Source organism: Monodon monoceros, unplaced genomic scaffold, assembly GCF_005190385.1.
Source record: "Monodon monoceros isolate NGI ecotype Baffin Bay Population unplaced genomic scaffold, NGI_Narwhal_1 Super_Scaffold_11, whole genome shotgun sequence".
NCBI lineage: Eukaryota > Metazoa > Chordata > Mammalia > Artiodactyla > Monodontidae > Monodon > Monodon monoceros.
In genome coordinates this window covers 71,234,912-71,260,068 of record NW_021703767.1, presented here as the reverse complement: position 1 = coordinate 71,260,068, position 25,157 = coordinate 71,234,912, and the positions used below count along the sequence as shown (strand labels likewise).

The 25,157-nt window shown below is 40.4% G+C and overlaps 2 protein-coding genes across 6 annotated transcripts in view; one reads left to right on the top strand and one right to left on the bottom strand.

Annotated features, from left to right (window-relative positions):
* RUBCN (rubicon autophagy regulator) overlaps nucleotides 1–18,174 on the bottom strand; it is a 69,153-nt gene extending 50,979 nt beyond the window's left edge. For 3 of the 5 annotated variants that reach the window (XM_029214333.1, XM_029214335.1, XM_029214337.1), the window contains exons 1-2: nucleotides 17,901–18,174; nucleotides 17,345–17,483 (exon numbers count right to left, since the gene is read on the bottom strand). In XM_029214333.1, the coding sequence (XP_029070166.1) occupies nucleotides 17,345–17,412 (68 nt within the window). In that variant the 5' untranslated portion in view covers nucleotides 17,413–17,483; nucleotides 17,901–18,174. Of the gene's footprint in view, nucleotides 1–8,890; nucleotides 9,129–17,344; nucleotides 17,484–17,900 lie in introns of those variants that run through there. The other 2 variants (XM_029214336.1, XM_029214334.1) reach the window with 2 other exon arrangements.
* Nucleotides 18,175–18,471: 297 nt separating this feature from the next.
* Nucleotides 18,472–25,157, top strand: part of FYTTD1 (forty-two-three domain containing 1) — a 30,977-nt gene continuing 24,291 nt past the window's right edge. Inside the window, exons 1-2 of the mRNA XM_029214699.1 lie at nucleotides 18,472–18,675; nucleotides 23,279–23,407. Of these exons, the coding sequence (XP_029070532.1) occupies nucleotides 18,573–18,675; nucleotides 23,279–23,407 (232 nt within the window). The 5' untranslated portion in view covers nucleotides 18,472–18,572. The remainder of the gene's footprint in view (nucleotides 18,676–23,278; nucleotides 23,408–25,157) is intronic.

The window sequence follows — 25,157 nt, the reverse complement described above, 5'->3', positions numbered from 1 at the left end:
TTTTCCTTTGAACTTCCATTGCATAAATCTAATAAATCCAGTTAAATCAGAAGGAGTACCTAGTATAAAGCCTTCTTACCCATTTTGCTTCAGAGAAAATTTGGGATTGGACAGTTTGTGACATAATTAAGACTAGTAACAGTGTTCCACCTACAAAGAATATCTTCACTGAATTTAAACTAGGGTCAAATTTCTTCTTAGCACAGGTTCCAAGGCCCTGTTTATGTTCATGGTGCTCTCACTGAAGCAGGATAGCTGGAAAGACTTCCTCAATATTGGACGGCCTTGTATATAACAGAGAATCAAATTTGCTTACTGGATAGAATGAAAGAAACTTATAAGGTTTTACTGCAAACAAATAGGGTTGATTTTGTGAGTCGTATAAGAAAGCCAATCTCATTACCTTAGAGTCACACCGTATGCTGTCCGGGTAGAAGAGTGCTTTACAAGCAAGGTAAAGGAGGCATACACCTCCGCTCCAATAGCAAAGGCAAAGGAGGAAAGACACTGCCTCAGTTGCCTCAGTTTTAGGAAGACTATTTTAAAGTAAAAGATAACCATCATTAGAACTAAAACTAAACTATCTCAAATACTGCTGAGGAAAGAAAACAGCAGGAGAACATTATAGAAATCATTTTTGAAAGATGACAGAATTAAGACCCAACAGATATGAGATAAAAATAAGTGTCAATGGAATAAACTCAACTATTTAAAACAAAACAGCCAATCAAACAAAAAAGCAGGAGGAAACTATACTAATATCAAGGTTGTATTCAAGGCAAGAATCATTTAAAAAGACAAAGAGGGAATAATGAAGATATAGCTCTCATTAGTTTTTATGTATCTAATAACATGGCCTCAAAATATATCAAACAAAACAACACACACACACACACACACACACACACAGGGGAAACAAAAACTGCAGAAAACAAAAAGAAAAACGGGGATTTCCCTGGTGGTCCAGTGGGTAAGACTCCATGCTCCCAACGCAGGAGGCCCGGGTTCGATTCACGGTCGGGGAACTAGATCCTGCATGCCTCAACTAAGAGTCTGCATGCCACAACTAAGAAGTCCACATGCCACAACTACAGATCCCATGTGCCGCAACGAAGACCCAGCACAGCCAAAATAAATAAATAAATAATAAAAAGAAAAATGGAAATGGAAAAGAAAAAACAATGGTAATGGGAGATCATGAAAACCAAAAGTAAAAAAGTGATTAGAAGAGCTGAATAATATATAATTAATAAGGTTGTTCTATAACATCTAGAAAACTACACCCTGAAGAACACTTTTTTCAAGCACACATAGAACAGTCACGAAAACTGGCCTTGTACTAAGGCACACGCATAAGAAAAGTCAATAGATCCTCAAAAGTAGAAGTAGTACAGACATATTCTCCAGCCAGAAAGCAATAAAACAGCGAGCAAATAACAAAAGTAGATAGAAAAAAAAAAAACACCCTTGGAAAATCTAAAACTCTCAAAGGACTCCTTAGGAGGTTAGGAGGCAAAAATAAATTCATGGTCTTGGAGGGAGGTGGGTGAAGAGGAATGGCAATATGACTATTACTGCTTTCTTCTCAAAAGTATCCAAATGAGAGAGCTCACCGGGAGACTGTCTGAGAACCCTTAAGAAATTATGGGATTCTGCTGTTTTCTAGTAAAAAATCAATCATCTCTCAGTCCTACAATCCAGCAGGGTTCCTGTGAGTTTCACTGTCAAAGGATATGGCCCCACAAACTTTGAGAGATAGTTTGCCAAGTTCCTATTTACTCACTACTATTGATGACTTCCTTTAATAATCTTCTCTCCTCCTAATCAAGTGTAGTTTACACTTCAAGTGAGCCTGATCCAGAGGAACTAAAAACATGTAAGCATGCTGCAGTTCTTTCCTGAAAAATGCAGATTTAAATCTACAGCAGCATTGTTCAATTGAACTTTCTGTGATGCTGGAAATGTTCTGTATCTGTGCTGTCCAATATGGCAGCCACTAGCCACTGTGGCCGTTAAGCACTTGAAGTCTGTGCAGTGTGACTAAAGAACTGAAATTTAAAAATTTTATTTAATTTTAATTAATTGAGACTTAAATTACCACAGGTGGCTAAGTGGCTATCATGTTGGACAGAGCTGGTCTATAAATACCAAGGCAGGTTGTTTATGGAGGAAAGATTACAAAACAAAATAAAAAACAGGAAAAAAATTCCATTTATGGAAGAAGTGATAAAGCAAGTATAAAAAAGCAGAAACAGCTGTGGGGAGGGTAGATACTGAGAAAAGCTTCAGCTTATGGTTCCTGCTATCAGCTGATACACCTCCGGCTTCTGGGTTCTGACAATAGCATTTTCCCCAAAAGCTTCAAGAGTATGTTTGGGGGGGGAGGGGCGGGGGGGGCAGCGGGGGGTGGGGGGGGAGGAAGAATTGTACTAATAATTGGAGTAGCAGTTTGGATTGCTCAAAAATCATGTGATCCTCTTGCTTTGCTACCAGTGCTGCCACAGCATGGTCGAAGGAAAAAGGGAACAAAAGGGAAGAAACAGAAAATGAAAATTACGTGAAAAAGTGAAAAATGAATAAACAGGGAAAAACAGAGGCCCTTTCAATAGCAACAGAACCAATGACACCTGCCCAACCATAAGAAGCATGACCAAATTTTACCATTTTCATTCCTTGAGCAAATAAATATTCAGTGAACACCAACCATATGTCAGGCACTGTGCTAGGCACCAGGCTTATGGTGGTTAAAGAGGGAGAGTCCCCACCTCTCCGGATATTCAGAATGCAGTGGGGGAAACGGGCATGTACATTTAAAAAATGCTACAGAGTGAGAAGCGCTGTAATAAGAGAGATAGAAAAGGGCAGGTCAATGATGACTTCTAAAGGCGCATTATTTAAAGGACGAATAAGAGCTCTCCAGGCAAAGAAGGAGGCAATGCAGGGAATTTAGAGGAGCAAGTATCAGAATGGTGAGGAAGGAGATGTGAGTAAGTGAATGCCATGGTTTTGTAACTGGAAACTTCACACTGAATACCACAGAAGTTTTGACTTTCTATTTTCAATGAGAAATCACTGAACATTTCTGAGCAAAATACTAGAGTAACTTTGCTTCTGAAAAATTAAGCTGGTAGCAATGTGGAAGCTGCTTGGAATAGGGGGACTGGGCTCAGATTGGGAGCTTAGTCAGGAGGCTACTGAGAGAATCCACAATGAGAAATAATAAAGGCTTTAGTGAATAATTTTGTTTATAGCTGCCCAGAATTCATGTCCCTTTCTTTTGATAACAGAATAATGATTCTTCACAGGGGAATCACCCCTCTGGCACTTAATCTGGTCCATGAAGTCCCAAGAAAATATCACCCTACCCTAGGATCCAGGGTTGGGCATATAACTTAGGCCTGACTGAGCAACATATTCCATACCCTGATTACAAGAACAGGAACATAAGTCAGTCCAAAAAGAGTCAGCCCCAGAATTTTCACTTTTGCTATACCTATGGGGATTGATTTTGTCTTCTTTTTGGTTGGATTGCTAAACTTGAAGTCGCCAAGGGTTATCCTGTAGAAAAATCTGCGACTTCCCTGGTGGCGCAGTGGTTAAGAGTCCGCCTGCCAATGCAGGGGACACGGGTTCAATCCCTGGCCCAGGAAGATCCCATATGCCGCAGAGCAACTAAGCCCATGTGCCACAATTACAGAGCCTGTGCTCTAGAGCCCACGAGCCACAACTACTGAAGCCCGCGCGCCTAGAGCCCGCGGTCTGCAACAAGAGAAGCCACTGCAATGAGAAGTCTGCATGTTGCAACGAAGAGTAGCCCTCACTCGCTGCAACTAGAGAAAGCCCATGCGTAGCAACAAGACCCAACGCAGCCAAAAATAAATAAAATAAATAAATAAATAAATTTTTTAAAAAAGATAAAAAAAAGAAAAATCTGCCTGAGAATGAAGCCAACACATCGAGAAAAAGAGCACACAGACAGGGACAAACTTTCTTTTTTAACATCTTTATTGGAGTATAATTGCTTTACAATGGTGTGTTAGTTTCTACTTTATAACAAAGTGAATCAGTTATACATATACTTATATCCCCATATCTCTTCCCTCTTGCATCTCCCTCCCTCCCACCCTTCTAGGGGGGTCACAAAGCACTGAGCTGATCTCTCTGTGCTATGCAGCTGCTTCCCACTAGCTATTGGTTTTACATTTGGTGGTGTATATATGTCCATGCCACTCTCTCACTCTGAGGGACAAACTTTTGTTTAAGCACCTACATTTGGCCATTCCTGAAGCAATACCACTCCCTGGATTTTTCGGTAATATAAGCCAATATATTTGGAAATGGAGGGGGAAAAAAAAGGCTTCAAGAGAAAATTCAGAAAGAGAACTCATTGGACCTGTGACTGCCTGGGTATGGGAAACGAAGGAGAGGGAAGTATCAAATTTCACTGAGGTTTCTGACTTGGTTGACTGAATGGAAAACACTATTAACTGAGATAGAGAACAGAGGAGGAAAAGGTTTTGGTCAATAGAATGAGCTCAGTTTGGAGACACAAAAAAGTACCTTAATCCTTGAATTCTGACTCTATCTGACTCACTGTACCACGAAAACTGTGGAAGTAGTCGGGTTCCAAGCTCAGAAGTAGATTGCATAGCCCAAGGCGGCTGAGGGTGACAGAGCAATGCAAGAAGAATCATTCCTTTAATTGTTTAGTAGTTTCACCAGACAAACTCCAAATAATTGGCATTTAGGAAACCCTAGGAAAAGTGAAGTATCATCCCTAAGCATTACAGCATTTTGCTAGTGGTGACTAGCTACATGGAAAACAATAGGGGTATCTATGACATTCCACTCCAAGGATGAAGTTAAAAGCTAGGCCAACACCCCAGTCCCCAGTGTGTTCAACTCGGATAGAGGAGCCACAGAAGGAGGAAGAGCGAGCAATGATACCATTGAAAACAGCAACTGGAAGAGCACCCACTAACCTTATTTTAAAAAAACTGGGGAGGAGATGGAAGTAGACATTTTTTGCATTCAGTACATATCAGGCACTCTGTGAGGAGCTTTATGCACATTATGTTATTGAATCCTCACAATTTACCTGTCAGGAAGGCATCATTCTTCCCACTTAAACAGGATAAGCCAAGTTAAGCCGTAGAGCTAGAATTCAAATGCAGATCTACCTGGATATAAAGCTTATGCACATTTCACTACATCAACTGCTTTCAGAAAATAACTGAGCAGTTTTATCCTTCATTATATATTAAAAAAAAAATGATGCCATCTCATCAAGATGTCCTCTGAATTGGGTGTTTTACCGGCCATAGAAGGGTTAGGTTTGCAGTGACCCAGCCACAGTGCCTCAATTCTCAGGCACAAGGCATGTATTTTATTTACCATTTGACTATCTGGAACTAAGGAGTCCATCAGTGCCATGAAGTCCCATTAAATAAAACATTCTGAGTTAACTAGCCACCCACAGAGAGTTGGCTATGGCAACAGTATGAGTGATTTTGTGGGGATAATCCCACTACTGAAATTAAGTTTTGACTAAAGTTCCTTGATTAAGAGGCAAGCATGGAAAGAATAACAGAAAAAGATACCTGCAAAGGAGCGGTCCTAATAGCCTTAAAATGACAGGCAAAGAATGCTATAAAATTCATCACCTTATACATTTCTTTGTCCCAGTATATTAGCATAGTGAAAGGTAGTATAGTGTAGGTATTAAAAGTAGAGCCAGGGCTTCCCTGGTGGCGCAGTGGTTGAGAGTCCACCTGGCGACGCAGGGGACACGGGTTCGTGCCCCGGTCCGGGAGGATCCCACATGCCGCGGAGCGGCTGGGCCCGTGAGCCATGGCCGCTGAGCCTGCGCGTCTGGAGCCTGTGCTCCGCAACTGGAGAGGCCACAGCTGTGAGAGGCCCGCGTACCGCAAAAAAAAAAACAAAAAAACAGTAGAGCCAGATTGCCTGGGTTTGAATCCCAGTTCCACCAAGGATTACTGTATGACCTTGGCAAGTTATTTATCCTGTCTATGTCTCAGCTCCCTCACCTGTCAAATGGTGATAATATATTGAATAGTACCTATCTCACCCAGTTGTTATGGGGATTAAATAATACTTGTAAGGCTCTTAAGCAACGCCTGGCATGTAGTAAATAAGTGTTTGTTAAATATATTAAATAAAAAACTCAGCTAGATGGGGAGGAAATTTGAATTTCCAACCCAGCCTCTCCCACATGAACTGGTAGAGGAAAATAAAAACAATCCTAAAATTTGTTTAGAATGTATATAGGACCTTTCACATGAAGCATTTCACAGACATCTGGAGGAAGAATAAGTAGCCAAATATACATAAGCAGAAACTGAAACATGGAAAAGGGAAGTAAGATGTTCAGTTTCACTGAACACATCATTCACAAGTCTCGGGCAGGAACGCCAAGGTCCTGTCGGCCCAGGTTTTGTACAGCAGGCCACAGGCTAACTGTGCACATAAAAGAGGAGTCTCACCCTTTAAAACAGCCAGGTCTTCACCCAGGTACAACATCTCATTAATTTTCCCCTGTTGATATTTTCTCAGAGGTAAATATTCCACCTCCAGTCTTTGGATCCCAGCTGCTCCTGAGACTCTAATTATATCTGAATATTTTTAAAAGTCAAGAAAGACTTCCTTAAATGTAAGGCCAGACACTATAAAACTCTTAGAGGAAAACAAAGGCAGGACACTCTATGACATAAATCACAGCAAGATCCTTTTTGACCCACCTCCTAGAGAAGTGGAAATAAAAACAAAAATAAACAAATGGGACCTAATGAAACTTAAAAGCTTTTGCACAGCAAATGAAACCATAAACAAGACCAAAAGACAACACTCACAATGGGAGAAAATATTTGCAAACAAAGCAACTGACAAAGGATTAATCTCCAAAGTATACAAGCAGCTCATGCAGCTCAATATCAAAAAAACAAACAACCCAATCCAAAAATGGGCAGAAGACCTAAACAGACATTTCTCCAAAGAAGATATAGATTGCCAACAAACATGAAAGGATTCTCAACATCACTAATCACTAGAGAAATGCAAGTCAAAACTACAATGAGGTATCACCTCACACCAGTCAGAATGGCCATCATCAAAAATCTACAAACAATAAATGCTGGAGAGGGTGTGGAGAAAAGGGAACCCTCTCCCACTGTTGGTGGGAAAGTAAATTGATACAGCCACTATGGAGAACAGTATGGAGGTTCCTTAAAAAACTAAAAATAGAACCACCATACGATCCAGCAATCCCACTACTGGGCATATTCCCTGAGAAAACCATAATTCAAAAAGAGTCATGTACCAAAATGTTCATTGCAGCTCTATTTACAATAGCCAGGACATGGAAGCAACCTAAGTGTCCATCGACAGATGAATGGATAAAGATGTGTCACATATATACAATGGAATATTACTCAGCCATAAAAAGAAATGAAATTGAGTTATTTGTAGTGAGGTGGATGGACCCAGAGTCTGTCATACAGAATGAAGTAAGTCAGAAAGAAAAAAACAAATCCCATATGGTAACACATATATATGGAATCTAAAAAAAAAAAAAAATGGTTCTGACGAACCTAGGGGCAGGACAGGAATAAAGACGCAGATGTAGAGAGTGGACTTGAGGACACGGGGAAGGGGAAGGAGAAGGGTAAGCTGGGACGAAGTGAGAGAGAGGCATGGACATATACACAGTACCAAATGTAAAATAGATAGCTAGTGGGAAGCAGCCGCAGAGTACAGGGAGATCAGCATAGAACAGGGAGATCAGCTCCGTGCTTTGCGACCCACTAGAGGAGTGGGATAGGGAGGGTGAGAGGGAGATGCAAGAGGGAGGGGATATGGGGATATATGTATATGTATAGCTTATTCACTTTGTTATACAGCAGAAACTAACACAACAATGTAAAGCAATTATAATTCAACAAAGATGTTAAAAAAAAGACTTCCTTAACCCACATTCCTGCTCTATGATGTACATTCCAGATTCTTAAGAGGTTAAGACCAGAGTTATTAATGAAGCAACCCCTACATAGGGGTAGTACCTCTCCAGAGTCCAAGCCACCATTCGGTCAAAGTAGCTTTTAAAATCTTAAATTCTCTAATTTCTAGAAGGTATGAACTCGATAACAACAGTTTCATATAAATAAATGGGAAATTGCTTAGCTGCATTGTGGGGAAGGAGTGAAGGGTTTAAGGATGGAAAGGAAACGACAGGGAGATCCTGTTACTCTCTGACAGGGATCCAGCTTTGACAAAGGGCACGCACGCAATTTCTAGTCCCACTAGCAAGCCCCCATCCCCATTCCACTGCCATTACAATCGCCCACTTTCTTCCGCAGGCCCTCCTTCACTCCTTCCTCACACTCATTTTTCCTAAGCTTCTTTCTAGGCCACTCATAATGCCTAACCTTTACTCCCAGAAATTCTTACTTCAACCTTCTTAATATTGGCCCGAATTGCTGTCACCGTAAGTTTCAGTCGGGGCACCCACCTTGTCCCCTACTGCTATGTATAGACTCTGGCCTATGAAATCTCACTACAGCACCTCTCAATATCCACCTCCTCCCCAGCAGCCTTGGATCTGAGCTTCACCCACTTCTGCCCACCCTCCAAGCCCCCGCCCTCAACATACCCTACCCCCCTCCTTCACCCTCACTAAGCCCGTTCCCTCATCCGCCCTATCCACGCCCTGCGCGTCCCTCCTTTCAGAATTTTTTCCCAAACAAGTTGCCCACAACAGTTGCCCTCATGTCTGTCGCGCCCGACAGGTCTCCCCGTGCTCTCCGAGCCCTCTCAAGCCTCCCGGGACTTCAACGCATCAATCCGCCCGCGAATCTCCGGCCCCTTCCCAGCCCACCTGCTCTCCTCCGGCAAGCCCTCCTCGCAGCCGCCAAGCTCCATTCCCGCGCCCTCTGCTCGCATCCGGGGCTGCGACGTCGCCTCTTCTCTTGAGAGGCGTCCCCGTCGCTTCGCCCCTCAGGGCTCCCAGAGTCCCCTGGGAACCGAGGAGGCACCCACGGCCGGTGGGCTCAGAGTGATGCACTACAGCCGGGTGACAGCAAAGGCAGTGACTGCTGCCTCAGCTGCTGTTTCTAGCCACCCCCGCTTCCGGCTCCAAGAACTACAACTCCCAGCAAGCACTTCGAAGGCCCGGCCGCTACCGGCATACACCGCCCTATCCAATCAGAGGCTGCGCTCGCAGCGACTTCAGACCCTGGCGGCGAGCTTGCGGTAGTGCACCCGGCGGGAAGCCGGGGTCTGAAACGCCCACCAACCCTAGTCTCCGGAGTTCTTACTGGTGTGGACCTTTACACACGTCTGTCACACTTCACCCTTGAAACCATACTCGGTCAGAGGTCTAGACTCGAAAATAACGCTGGTCTTAATCCAAGTACGATTAACCCCACTTTAGCCTACCCGGGTTTAACACCTGTTGGTGGTGTTTGGAGACCTCAAAAATTTTAATGAAGAACTCACAAACTCGCAAGAGTTCATGTCGCTTTGGGATCACAAAGGAAGGGGAGGAGGCAAAAGCTTTGGGGAAAGGTTTCCTGGAGGACTGATGTCAGAGCAGAGTCTTTTAGGATGAGTATGAGTTAGCCTGGAGAAGAAGGGAAGAGAAGGCGAAGAGAGTAACACAGACATGAGGAAGCGGGTCTGGGAACAGCTTGTTCTGAGTAGTAATCAGAGCTGGGAAGAGGTGAGAAACAGGCAGACCAGATCATGACGCCATTGTGAGTTTGGATTTTATCCTAAGAACAATTAGGAGCAAATCAAGGACATGCAAATCAAGAAGTGATTTGCTCAAACTTGCTTAGAAAGCTACTTTTGACAATGTGGAGAGGTAATGGGGTATGTACTATGTTGGAGGGAAGGTCAAAAGAATGGATATGAGAAGAGGTTGGAAGTCCCTATAAAGGCCAAGTGTAATGCCAATGAGTGAAGTCAGCCAGTTGTAGAAGAATGGCAGAAACTCTCTGAACTGGAACCCCCATGCCTCATCCAAAAAGGAAAGTCTCATCTTAGCTATAGTTGAATGTTGACAAATATTCTGATTTTTTAATAAAGCTGGAATCTGCATTTTTAAGTACAATTTCCAATTTTTAAAATATTGGCAACAATTTTAAGGTAAACATTACATGGGCCAAAAAAAAAAAAATTCTGAAGGCTAAATGTGGACTTTGGGTTTGTAAGTCCAGGCCTAAACTTGGGTAGTGGCTGTAGGGAACAAGGAGATTGGGATTAGAGCCATGGTAAGGCAACAGAATCAGCACTACTCTGTTAGGGAGAGATCTAGGTTAACTCCATAAAAACTAGTTACTCTGTTAAAAATAATACATGACTTTCAGAAATGTTCAAACTTGAGAAAACATTTTTTGTGAATTAAAAGTGAAAGAGCTTTTTAATTAAATTATGATTTCCAATTTCCATTTATATAAAAATATTCTTATTCAAACTATCTCATATTTTCCTACCAAAGTGTTATACTTTTTAAGAAAGGGGCAGTGTTGGTTATTGGGATTTCAGTAGCTTCTGTTTCTACAAATGTATGAACTTCATTTTTTGAATGAAGTATAATCCCAAATTAATGCCACATGATTTTAACATATATTTACATGAAAGTCAGTCAGCTGTATCAGGAAATTCTAGAATTAAAATTGTAGTAAAAGTTCTAGAAAACAGGAATTTCCTCATATGTCCAAGACTGGGTTTACACTTTTTTTTTTTTTTTCATTTTTATTTTTTTGGCCATGCTGTGTGGCTTGTGGGGATCTTAGTTTCCCGACCAGGGACTGAACCTGGGTCCTCAGCAGTGAAAGCGAGGAGTCCCAACCACTGGACCACTAGGGAATTCCCTACACTTATTTTCTTTAAAGCAGTCAGTTAATAAGCATGACAATAACCTACACTAGCCATGTGCCCACTCCCCCATCCTATCCCTCTGCTTTCCCTCACCCCAGGTAGCCATATCCTAAATCCCTTGTTTATAATTCCACTGTTTCTCTTTTAATATAGTTTTTTTGCATCTATCCATATTCCTAAAAATTATTATTTAAAAAATTTTTGTGTTCTAACTTTATTAAAAATGCTATTAAGCTGTATTTATTCTTTGAGGCCTTTTTTTTTGCTTAATATTACAGTAAGATTTATTTTTATTTATTTTTATTTTTTTATTTTTGGCTGCGTTGGGTCTTCATCGCTGCGCATGGGCTTTCTCTAGTGGCGAGCGGGGGCTACTCTTCATTGCAGTGCACAGGCTTCTCATTGCGGTGGCTTCTCTTGTTGTGGAGCACAGGCTCTAGGTGAGCAGGCTTCAGTAGTTGCAGAGTGTGGGCTCAACAGTTGCAGTGTGTGGGCTGTAGACTGCAGGCTCAGTAGATGCGGCACATGGGCTTATTTGCTCCACGGCATGTGGGATCTTCCCAGACCAGGGATCAAACCCATGTCCCCTGCATTGGCAGGCGGATTTTTAACCACTGCGCCACCAGGGAAGTCCCAAGATTTATTTATATTGTGTATCGCTATAATTCATTGATTTTGACTGCTATATAATAGTTCATTGTGTGAATACACCAGTTTATTCATGTTGCTTTCCACTGATGAGCATTTGGGATGTTTCCAGGTTTTTGCTATTGTAAACAGCACTGCTATGAATATTCTTTTACATGTCACCTCTTGTACATAAGCAAGGGTTTCTCCTGGGTACATACCTAGAAGTGGAATTGCCAGGTCATAGGGTTATTGTCTGTTCTAGCTTTTGTTTTGAGTGATGGGTTTGTAGGTGCACAATTTTAAAAATAACTAGGGGACTTCCCTGGTGGTCCAGTGGGTAAGACTCCACACTACCAATGCAGGGGGCCTGGGTTCAATCCCTGGTCGGGGAACTAGATCCTACATGCATGCCACAACTAAGACCCAGAGCAGCCAAAATAAATAAATAATAAATAAATATTAAAAGTTATAAAAAATTAGTTATGAAACCATAACTAATTATAATCAGTTATTTAAAATAACTAACAAATGAAAATGGGTCATGCTTGGAAAATGATGACAGTATATCATGAAACAAGGATTGTGATTAACCCAATTTTGTGCATTTGGGATCCAAATGCAAAAGGTCAAAAATGCCAGAATATGTAGCATCAGGGTTCAATAGTGTCACATAAAAGTAATGGCCTTACTTAGCAACTGCTTGCTGAATTAATATTTTAAAAGTCAAAAAATCTAAAGAACTTTATTGATCTTGATTAATCTGTTTGTTTTCAAGATTTACCAGGATGCAATTTTTATACAAATGGTAGTTGGTCCTAGAGTACCACTGGCAGAAAGCAAATTTCACTCAATAATCATTTATTCAAATAACAGATTTTTAAAGTTCATGACACTTATTTGCCAAAAGTTTGGTTTTAAGAAATAATCTTCTTGAATATATTCAACAAATATCAATTATAGTCATGAATATTTTCTTTTTATTATATTCACTAAAATTATTCTTAGCAGCATTTTTTAAAATATTAAAAATTTTAAAGCTAAGGGATGTCGCCCACTTGCCAAGTCAAAAGCAATTTGAGCATCAAAATGAGTTAATTCATGATATGCCTACATATCTACATTCTTTTCAAAGGTAAGCATGACCCTTACACTCTGCACCCCTTTGCTTTTCAGAAGAGAATTTTTGAACATGAAATGAGTCTGTGAATTTCTACGGAAACGTATATGTATATATAAACAAGTATGCAAATAAATAAATAAATAGAAAAAGGAAGGAAGAAAGGGGGCAGGGAGGTAAAGCTCTTTTCACAGTAGAATGCCAGCTTATGAATGTAGAGGAATGATAGTGTTAGAAAATCACTATTTTGTAGCCACCATCATAATAATTGATTCAGGCAAGAATCATCAATGGATGCTAAAGCTGTCAGTGAAGTTTCTTCCAAAACAGAAATATTTACACAGTCTCAAACCATCTCCCCAAAGATTACTTATTCATTAAATATGGGGGGAAAAGTATCTTTGCAATGAAGAGATCTGGCAGACATCACCTTAACCGAGTGACTAAAGATCACCAATAAGACAAAATGACATCATGTGCCTTCTGATGTTAAGTACTGAGAATGAGCCAACATCACTTATGTAGTATCCTTGACAAAAGTGAATAACTCAAATCTAATCAGAGGCTGACAATAAGACAAAACCAAATTGAAGGACAAGCTATGCACCAACTGCCTTCAATCTTCAAAAATGTAAATATCATAAAAGACTAAGAAAGGCTGACAAACTTTTTATGATGAAAGGAGACAAAAGAGGACAAAGAAATGCAACATATGAAACTGGACTGGATCCTAGATTGGAAAAAAAATTGTTACAAAGGATATTTATTAGGATAGTTGGCAAAATTTGAATATTGACTATACGTCAGAGAATAGAATTGTGTCAATGTTAAATTCCTGAATTTGATCATTTTACCTTGGTTATATAAAAGAATATACTTAGAGATATATTCTACAGAATCATGATGTATGCAACTTACTCTCAGATTGTCCAACAGCATGAGAAGCCTAGAATCATGGCTCTTCAGAGCCTTCCTAGACTACCAATCTATCTATTGCAAGTTGAGGAAATTGAAGATATATATATATATATTTTGTGTGTAATTTACTGTATTTATTTATTTTTGGTTGCAATGGGTCTTCATTGCTGCATGCAGGCTTTCTCTAGTTGTCGCAAGCAGGGTCTACTTTTCATTGAGGTGCACGGGCTTCTCCTTGTGGTGGTTTCTCTTGTTGCGGAGCACGGGCTCTAGGTCAGCAGGCTGCAGTAGTTGTGGCACGTGGGCTCAGTAGTTGTGGCACACGGGCTTAGTTGCTCTGCGGCATGTGGGATCTTCCCGGACCAGGGCTCGAATCCATGTCCCCTGCATTAGCAGGTGGATTCTTAACCACTATGCCACCAGCGAAGTCCGAAGATATATTTTTTAAAAGAAACAGTCTTTACATAACTAGGGGGAAATTGTGTGATTTATGTAAATTTGTGTAGCTTTAGAAAATTCCACAATTAGTCATTCAGTGAATTGACCTAGAACCTTTGGTTGACAGGACCCCTGCCCTGCCCAGAGAAGACAAGGCCTAATAAGGAGTGGGCTAGAGGTCCAACCTCTGAGCCCAGGAAGAATTCCCCTTCAAGCTCCCTTGTCTATCCAAGCAGGTTACCTGCTAGTCAGAGAAAACTGAGGGCCAGGGACCTGGAGACTAGTAATGCCTCCAGCTATGCCTGCTATCCTGCGTGTCATGTCCTCGGCTGTAACGCTGTATTGTGTAGCACAGTGTCTTGTCCAGAGTAGGGACTCAAACTCTGTTTCAATACATGAATGAATGAATCCTGAGATTAAAAGGCAGAAGACTAGAACATCTATAAACACTTAAAACAAAAGAAAAGGGCAACATAAAAGAGAAAGAGGAAGCTGTAGCAAGGTGGCAAGAAAAGCTACCACAGCAGAAAACAGTGGCAAAGGGGGTAATGAAAAGAATTGAGCAGAAAATAGAAGAAAAACTGTATTGTACATACAAGTAGCTTAAGGGAGTTAGGTATAATAATAATGGTCATACCTAATACATACTATAACCACATATAATACAAATTATACCTAGCTCCCTTATTATTCCACTGTAATACAAATTACATCAACATACGAATTCTAAAAATACTCTTCTGAAAAGAATAAGAGCTGATACCAAAATCAGGCACAGACATTACAAGAAAAGGAAATCACACATCAATATCACTCATGAAAAAAGAAACAATATCCTTGACAAAATATTAGCAAACCAAATCCAATAATATATAAAAAGGATAATATACCATGACCAAGTAGGTTTATCCTAGAAATGCAAGGGTGGTTCAACATTTGAAAACCAGCCAGTATAATTTACCATATTAATAAATTTAAAAAGAAAAACCATTTGGTCTTCTCAGATGCAGAAAAAGCATTAGATAAAATTCAACATTCACTCATAACTAAAACTCTCAGCAAACCAGTAGAAGGGAACTTCCTCAACCTGATAAAGGGCATCAACAAAAAAATCTAACATCATAGTTAATGGTGAAAGACTGAATGCTTTCCCCCTGGGGTTGGGAACTAGTCAAAGATGTCCACTTTCACCATTCCTGTTTAACATGGTACTGGAGTCCCCAGTCGGTGTAATAAGGCAAGAAAAATAATAAAAGGCATACAGATTTGAAACAATTATGCTCAGTGAAACAATCCAGATACAAAAAAGAGTATATACTGTATGATTCCATTTATATAAAATTCTAAAAAATGCAAATTAATCTATAGTGACAGAAAACATCAGTGGTTGCTTACTTAGGTTGAGGTTGGGGGGAGGAATTACACAGGAGCACAGGAAAACTTTTGGGGATGATAATATTTATTATCCTGATTATGGCGGTATTTTCACAGGTATATATTTCACACCTGTATAAACTGCACACTTTAAGTATGTGTCTTTTATTGTCTGTCATTTATACCTCAATAAAGCTGAAAAAAGGGGGGGACTAAAAAGATACATCAAACTAATCAAGTTAAGGGTTAAATATATGAGTTGTGCTTACCTTTGAAGAGAATATAGATCTCTATGCACACTGTGAAAAGAGAGCTGGAACACGTTAATAGAAAAGTATGGTGTTGTTAAGGTTGCCAGATTTAGCAAATAAAAATATAAGACTCCAGTTAAATTTTACTTTCAGATAAACAACGAATAATTGTTTAGTGTAAATACATCCTAAATATTACATGTGGGGCTTCCCTGGTGGCGCAGTGGTTGAGAGTCCGCCTGCCGATGCAGGGGACACGGGTTCGTGCCCCGGTCCGGGAAGATCCCACATGCCGCGGAGCGGCTAGGCCCGTAAGCCATGGCCGCTGAGCCTGCGCATCCGGAGCCTGTGCTCCGCAACGGGAGAGGCCCCAACAGTGAGAGGCCCGCATACCGCAAAAAAAAAATTACATGCGATATTCTGTGGCAAAAAAAAAAAAAAAATTCCTGTTTATCTGAAACCTGGGACAAAACTTATACTAAAAAATTGTTCATTGTTTATCTGAAATTCATATTTAACTGGTCCTGTATTTTATCTGGCAATCCTAGATGTTGTCTGATCTACATTGTATGAAATCAAGCCTCCAGAAAGGGCAGCTGCTTGAATTCTATGTTTATTTTGACTTAGATGAAGCTGATGAATTGAAGACAAAGGCTGTCCACTCAGTGTCCAGCACAGTACCTTATTCACAGTACATGCTCAGAAAACGTTTTTTGCTTTGCAGGCTATGTGAAGATAGGGACGGCAACCATCTTGCTCACCATTTTATCCCCAGGGCTTATTACAATGCCTGGTGCTCAATGAATATAGGATTAAATGAATAGCTGCCTCTCGTGCCCCAGAAAATTGCAGGGTTGACCTTTTAACTCCAGCCCTGTAGCTGACTGGTCAACTTCTTGGACAAGCCCCAGCTCTGATTTCTTGGCTTTTCTCCCTCTTCACTGTTGCTGTGTGTCTCAGGTTGCTCTTTTGCTTTATATTGTTTTGTGTGTGGCTGACCTATCCTTGATTCCGGTGCCTCTTGTTTTCTTGTTTTTCCCTTTGGAATCAGGGTGCTCTGAGACTCTGAGACCCTCAGCCCTTGGAGAAATCTGAAAGTCTGAAATACAACAGCTAGGATTGTTTCATGAAATCTTGGAGCATGTTCCCTCTAGAGCTAAGGAGATTTGGTATGGGGCTTCAGTTTTGGGGAGAAGACCAGGATAAAGGGAATTTTTATAAATCGATGTGGGAAGGATTTTGCACATTTGGGATTTTTATTATCTGTCCTATACTGCCTGAAGTATAAAATGTATCCAAACTCTAAATGCATTAATTTTCTTCCATAAAATTAAGAACTTAATCCAATGTTCCTCCCTGTAGTTTGCTCCTTCAAATAAGTAGAGAGTGCAGAAGTTATTTCTAGTGAGAAAAGGATAGTATGTAGAAAAATGTCTTGTGCTTAGAAGATTTTAGAACTGTAAGGAATCTTAGAAATAATTAAGTGTAATATATATTTAGTATAACTACTTCTTGTTTTGAAAATGATTATGAGGCCCAGACACTCTCCCAAGTTCACAAGGTGAATGACTGAAGTGAGTGAAACCACTCACTCAATAAAACCTAGGTCTCTCTTGTACTTCTCTACAATCCAGTTCCCTAGTTCTTAGCAGTTGGGAAAGGGGTGGCAGCTGCAGAGTGGAACAGTAATAAAATCAAGCACTTTGTGCTAAGAGCATACCTGATACTCTCCTTGACATGCTGAATATTGTTCATGGGTCTTTTTGAGTCCAAAACTTCCTCCACCATTTAAGTTTCTTGCATCCCTTCATAGGTGCCTCTTCAGCTGATTCACTCTTCTCATATGGTTGTATTTTTGTCTTGGGGAAAAAAATAAAGTATAGGCTATTGTGGGTTTGAGATACCTTAGGTCACTTGTTCATTTCTATGCAAAGAGAAATTTTAGGAAGTGCAGAGGTGGAAGGTGGCAGAGATTTCTAAATGAACAGAATACCTGCCCCTAATTTTTTTCTTAGATGCAAATGTCTTAGTTTAAGCTGCTATGAGGATAATATAACCTAAATGCTTCCACACAAGCGCAGTTATCTGGAGCAGAAGGAGGTAAGAAAGAGAGAATATCAGGTTTTGTTAACAGGAAAAAAAGTTACTATGCAGGAATTCATCGAATATTAATAAGTTTTCCCATAGGGATGATTAGAAAGAAAATGAATCCCCTTATCAATTCCCAACGCAAGTGAATTAGAGAAAAATGCAGCCAAATAAGCAGAGGTACTTACCGCTCTCCCGAGGGAAAGTGAGGTCTTAATAAGGTACCGTGCAAAATGTTTTGAGAGCGCCGGCTGAGAAGTGGTACAGATACGGGAAACGTTAACATTTACTTTTATGAGTATGCTGACGCAAGAAGTATCAGTGCAGCCTCTGCTTTGCGTCCGGACGTGTTGCTCCGCGTGCTGGCGGTGAAGAGGGGAGCTGGGGCGCAGTTCTGCAGTCCACGCTCGCAGCCTCTGGGGCTGCTCTGCAGTGGGGTGTGAAAGGTTCGTGTGTACCAAAGCTTAGGGGGCCTTTCTGTAGCAGGAGGGACTCGAAGGGCACGGAGGAACATGATCTCATTTAAGGCATGTGATTCTGAGGTGTTCAGGGTCCAGCATAATTTGGGCGGAAAGGCTAACTGCTAAAACAGCGGCCCCTCGAGAGCGGCCAGAGCAGCGGGTGCAATGTTTCCTCCGGTCCGGCAAGAGGCGCTAGGGGCGAGTCCGGGGCCTGGGGCCACTCTCGCCAGCCGCTCGTCTCTTGGTTCCTCCCCCAGCCCTTCGCCGCGGGTGGGAGAGGACGCAGCCAGCACGCGTGCGCGCTCCGTCGGTGCGGCTAGTCTGCGTGCGTGAGTGGGAGGTGGCAGGCCTCAGCCCCTGGCCTTCTTCGCTGACTGTTCCAGCGCGACGTTTCCAGCTATGAACCGGTTTGGTACCCGGTTAATGGGAGCCACCGCGACCCCGCCGCCGCCGCCGAAAGCCCGCAGCAATGAAAACCTGGACAAAATTGATATGTCTTTGGGTGAGGAGCCGAGTCGCACCGAGTTGGAGTGGGAGGAGGTGTGGGTGGAACCAAGTACCGCGGTTTGTGGGGGAAGGGGCGGTTGGCTGCAGTTGTCGATGGAGTTTTCTTACGGGTGGGCGGAACCAAGCGGGGGCCGGTGGGGACGGGGGGAGCGCTTTCTGGAGTCAGGATCGAGCCCGAGGGCCTCGGGCGTCTCCTCGGCGGGGCTGTGTCTGAGGGGACGGGGGGCGCTTCGGGCCGGGAGGTTGGGAAGGCAGAGGAGTGCGGATCCTGTTTCCGCCCCCCCCCCCCCACAAAGGGTAGCCACTGCTCGCGGGTGACCCCGGCTCTTTGTGAGGAAAACTCCGCGGGTTTCACCTCAGGCTTGTGCGCGGTGGGCGTTATCGTGGGGCGAGGGCAAGGGTCGGACGGAGCCGTCCTTTCTGAGGAAGCTCTGAGAGCCCGGCGGGTTCGGTTAAATCCGTGGTTCCCGAGAAGGGCTGGTTGGGCGTTTTATGCGCCCGGGCCTGCGCCTGGCGCCGCACAGAAGCGTCAAGACGTCCCGAGAGTTGGCTGTTTCTGACGGGCTCCAGACGGCCGGGCCACCGCGGGGCCGGGGCGCTTGACAGAAAGAAAAGATAGTTAGGAAGGACTTCGTGGGATGGTGGTGTATTAGGCGGTGCCTAGAAAAGCACAGTCTCCTCATCGAGTCCTTCAAGCTAGCAAATTAGAAAAAAACGAAGCGAAAACCGAAGGAGGGTTTGATGGGAAGCCAAGTAAAGCATAGATCTAAAAGAGTGGGGTGGTTTGGTGACGATTAGGTAAAAAGCAGGGAGATTGGCGATTCAATTAAAAATTCAGACCTAACACCACTGAGGGACTAGTCTCTGTTTGGCTTGGTTGGTTTAAAAGTAATTCCGTTTTTGTCGGGATTCAGGTTTTGGTATTAAATGTGGTTAGTTAGCTCTGCCTCAGGCCTATAATTTTTCGGATATTTGAAAAGTACCCGACTAGGGGATACAGAGGTGTAACTTTTCCGAGGACGATATTTTTCTTTTTTGTTGTGGTTTTTCTGCAAATTTCGTAGTCAAAAGTCAAGACCTCTTGGTTTCTGTTTTTGTTTTAAGTTAGAACCCAAGATGTGAATTAAGCAAATCATCAGAAATCATAGGTTTGGCCTCAAGTCTTGCCTACTACTGCTAGTCAGTAGTGACCTCTAAAGAAATGAGAAATGAGAAATCTTTTGAATTAAAGCCAAGAAAAAATATAATAATGAATATTTATTGAGTGCTTACTACTTGCCAAGCACTGGACCAAGCATTTTATATGTGTTAAATTATCCCGATAATAACCCTATTGAGGTACTTACTCCTAATGATAATGAGCATGCATGGAATCCTGAATCCCAGACTGTCTCAGTTCAAATCCTGCTTCTGCCACTTATTAGCCATTTGATCTTGGGCAAATTGCTTCTCAGTGCCTCATCTGTAAAAAGGTGAGATACTACCTCAGAGGGTTGCTGTAAGTATTAAATAAGTCAATAAGCAAATGTAAACTGCTCAGAACAGTACCTGGTACACAGTAAGCACCATATTTACATATATATACACACATACTGTATAAGCCGTTGTTGTTATTCTCATTTTACAAAACCTGAGGCATAGAGAAATTAAGTAACTTGCCCACAGTCATACAGCAAGTAAGTGATGGAGTCAGGATTTCAGTCTGGTTCTAGAGCACCAAGCTCTAGATGTAGGAAGTGTTAACCATGTAGTGTCATAAGCATTACATTTCTTAAGTTTCTAAGTTTTTTGTATGTATTTTGTTCAGTGATTAGGATGTTCAAATGAAGAAAACTGAGGGATAATTCTCTTTGAAGATAGAAGTGAAGTGCAGCAGATAGCTAAAAGAGATTGGTCTCTCTTCTCCCTTAAGAACATACAGCATTCTGTCAGGTGCCCTTTTTTTTTTTTAGGTGCTTTGTTTTGTTTTAGTGAGAATTTTACGGAGATGTGATGAAGAGATAGGTATTTTAGGCAATTATTATGCTTTGTGAATATCCCATTTTATCCAGTGTGCATAGGTTTTAGAATCTAATTTTTTGTTTTGTTTTTAATTTTGACTCTATCAGGTTTATGTGAATATTCATATGGAATTATCTACCAAGGTTACCAGTAGCTGGCCTCATTGTGGCTCAATTTCTTAATTTAAAAAAAAGAAATTTCTTTCTTTTTTTCTTTGGCTGTGCCAGGTCTTAGTTGTGGCACGCGGGGTCTTCGTTGCTGTGTGCCAGATCTTTAGTTGCAGCATGCGGGGATCCTTTAGTTGCGGCATGCGGGCTCTTAGTTGCGGCGTGAGGGATCTAGTTCCCTGACCAAGGATGGAGCCCGGGTTCCCTGCATTGGGAACCCAGAGTCTTAACCGCTGGACCACCAGGGAAGTCCCTCAGTATCTTAGTTTGAAAATGGGTATTGTAATAGTTATTTCATAGAATTATTATGAGAATTGAATGAATACATGTTTTCAGAACAATCCTATTAGTACTCAGTTACTACTATTACTGTTATTGTTATCACATGTATACCCCTAGTTTTTTATAAAAGTAGCTTATAGTGGATTTTTTTTTTTTTATTTCTGATATATACCTACCCTGTCTACTCCTTGGTTAGGAGAAAGCCATTATCTTCTTTTAGATTGGAAGAATCCTCTCTGTCATGGTAGCTCCTTTTAACTTGAGGATTTAGATAATAAAATGTTTAAATAGAAAACATAATTTTATGTTTGATATACTTTTCTACTTTTAATTTTTAGTTATGTTTATACTCTATAATGCTCTGTTTTTAAATCAGCCTGGTTAGTCAAAATTATGCTCTGCCTTTTTTTATTTTGTGGTTCCCCAGACCAAGTTCATTTTTGGGGGGTACTCTAATGGCTCTGAGATCTCAGACTTCTGGTGAAGAATAAGTAGCACCCTGTTAGAGGAAAGTAGTGTTTTGAAAGTGGTGTCGAACTATTTCCCTTTCTGCTTACTGAGAATTTAACATGTTCATGGCTCTGATATTTGTGAAATCTTTGTGTTTTGTAAAAAACTGTTCTTGAGTGTTTAACTTTGATAAACTTTTTTGTAGCTGAATGATGGATCTCAAGATAACAAACTACTTTGAAGGGATTTGAATTATTTTCTATGAATATTTAAATGTAGTTTAGAGTCTTAAAGATTAGAGATTGGTGCACCTCAACGAAGAGCAGCCCCCACTTGCAGCAACTAGAAAAAGCCCACAAGCAGCAACGAAGACCCACTGCAGACATAAATAAATAAATTTTTAAAAAGATTAGAGATTAGTGAGGTAGAGTAGTAATATATAAGAAAGGATCCCTGTAATCTATATTTCCTTCTTTGACTTCAGAAAAGACTAGTTATATTGATATAGTTGTTAGATTATTTGTATTTAGAGTAGTTTGGGAAAAAAAACAACTGAGGTTAGTTTTGTTAATTTTATTAAGAAGTTGTTGATGTTCAATTTATTTGGTTTATTTACTGTATTTTCAATCAGCAAAATTAATATTGGAGTTGGAACTTTGGAGAAAGTGTTTGGATATTCTTAAATGAGTATTTTTTGTCTTCTAGTAATCTCCTTTAAACAGATGTAAATAGGGATCTGGAGTACATTTAGTTTTCTGATCTTGACATTGTTCTGTTGTGGTATTAGAGCAATGTGATGTTTGTGAATTACCTTGGGACAGTCTGGAAGTGTTTTGGGAAATAATGAGACTTAGAACAGTGTAGAGGGAATTCCCTGGTGGTCCAGTGGTTAGGACTCCACGCTTCCACTGCAGAGGGCACGGGTTTGATCCCTGGTCATCGGGGAACTAAGATCCTACAATCCTGCGTGCCGTGCAGCACGGCCAAAAAAAAGGGAGAGAGAGAGAGAAGAGTGTAGAAAGAAAAATAAGGTAACCCTGAATTGCTTTGCTAAATGAGCAAAGAACCAATAGTATTTTCTTTTTGTACTATACGTTTATTATGGTACTTGTTTAATTTTTTGTTTACTATTTACATGTCTGTTTCCATCAATTTTAAACTTGCTGAGAATAGGGATCATATTTTACTTTTGTTTGTTTCTGTTACAGCACAGCCTACCACATATATTCATTGCACATAGTATATACTCAATAAATATTTGCTGAATTGAGGTGAACTTAGAAATTTAGTCTTTGAATGATTTATTTTTTGACTGCCAATGGTTTTATTGAAAGGTGGTCATCTTTAAAAACTGGAGACTTCTGTGATTATGGAAAGTAAGTATGAGTAATTTTTGTAAACAGGTTTTTGCTCATTTATTAGGGAAAGAAATACTATGAATAACAGAAATCTTCATTAGTTGGTAGCTCTGCTTTGGGCTGTTGACTTCAACTTTTCCTACAAAACCATTGTTCATTGCTCCAAATATATTGGCTGATTTGAGCTTTTATGTTCATATCATTATTATCCACTTATCAAAGTGCTTTCAAAGTAGAAAAGAAGTTAGGGACATAGGAAATCTATCAACTAGAAAATGAGACTGAGTAATTGAGTCATTACGTTAAAATGAAGGTAATCATCACATTTCGTCTATCACAGATGATATCATCAAATTGAATCGAAAGGAAGGAAAGAAACAGAATTTCCCAAGACTAAATAGAAGACTCCAGCAAAGTGGTGCCCGGCAATTCAGGATGAGAGTAAGATGGGGAATTCAACAGAATTCTGGTAAGTTTTGCAAGTAAGCTTTAATAAAGAGCCGTTATTTGTGGGTTCATGGTATACTACCTTTGATACATACTTAAAGCGTGGAGGAAGTATCTCAGTACCCTTTATGATGTGTATTTTTCCTTCTCTCAGAGTTTTGTTTAATCTTACAATCTGGTAAAAATTCAGGTTTCCTTAAATAGGTGATAACACTATTTCTTAAAAACATTAAGTCATTTTAAAGTAACCTCAGTATATAAAGTCTTTATTATATTTAGGACTATAGATTTATAAAGGATCTTACATATCATGAAGTCTTAATCTCCTTCACAGTTAGAGGTTTGTCTGATGGATGACTCTGTAACTCCAGCTTATATATATTCAGTGAAAGAGCATAGCACCTCACAACATAACTTATTCCATTATTGGAGACAGCACTGTTTACTAGAAAATTCTCTTAATTTGAATTGAATCATGCCTTCCTGTTAATTCTATAGAGTTATAGGAAACAGGTTTCTGTATGAAAACCTTTTATAAATATGTGGAGACTACTATTCTGCATAGAAAATGACCTCTAGATTATTTATCTTATCATCCAGGACCTTTAGGATTTGTTAAATCCTCCAGAGGTAACACAGAATTGAATGCTTTAGATATGGTCTAATGATCTTGGAACTCTACATATACAGTTATTTTTGGTAATCTAGAAGCTTATTTATTTATAACATTTTGTTCCAAAATAGACTTAAGGCAGTAACTGAATACTATTAATTATATGTGACTCATTAACTTTTTTAGCAGTTACATCAGCATTTTATTTATTTATTTATTTATTTATTTATTTATATTTTTATTTTTTTTGCGGTACGCGGGCCTCTCACTGTTGTGGCCTCTCTTGTTGCGGAGCGCAGGCTCCGGACACGCAGGCTCAGCGGCCATGGCTTACGGGCCTAGCCGCTCCGCAGCATGTGGGATCTTCCTGGACTGGGGCACGAACCCGTGTCCCCTGCATCAGCAGGTGGACTCTCAACCACTGCGCCACCAGGGAAGCCCACATCAGCATTTTAGAATAAACATTTGTTCAGATTTTTTAAACTCTAGATCTTTTTTACACATGTGAAAAAATGTTTGATAAACTAATTCCTAAGTTGATTTTTATCCTATATGTTAAAAACCATAGAAAATAATCTCCAGTAGGTTGAACATAATTAATCCTATGTTTAATAGCTAATATGCCAACATATCCTTAACATATGCCTGTAACTAAGATTAGACCCTGCAGAAGAATTTATTCTTCCCTAGTAATTTCTGGGATAGCTGAACCCAAGTAAGTAAATCTTGTAATAGGTATTTAGCTATAGAAAATTAATATTTAATTCCAGTGATTTATATTTAAAGGTTTTTTATAAATGTTACTCAACATACCATATTTTATATATGATTTGTTTTAAAATAATTTCAGAGTTCATAGAAGCCAGAAATATATTTATTTATGCTAATCGTTTGTTAAATACCTGATAAATGCTCTGAACTGACCAGGTTGTCAGGGTATGTAAAGATGCACTCTTTTACTTCAAGGAATTTCTAGTAACAGAGATAAGGTAGAAAACATAGAGTTAAGAAATATCATAAGAGAAATTCTGATTGTACTACAGGATTTTAGATAGGGATTTTGTCCTAAGAAAATTAGTGGTGATTTAATGGATAAGGTGAAATAGGATCTGATTCATGAAGGATCGGAAAAGCTTTACTTTTACAGGGGTTATAATCT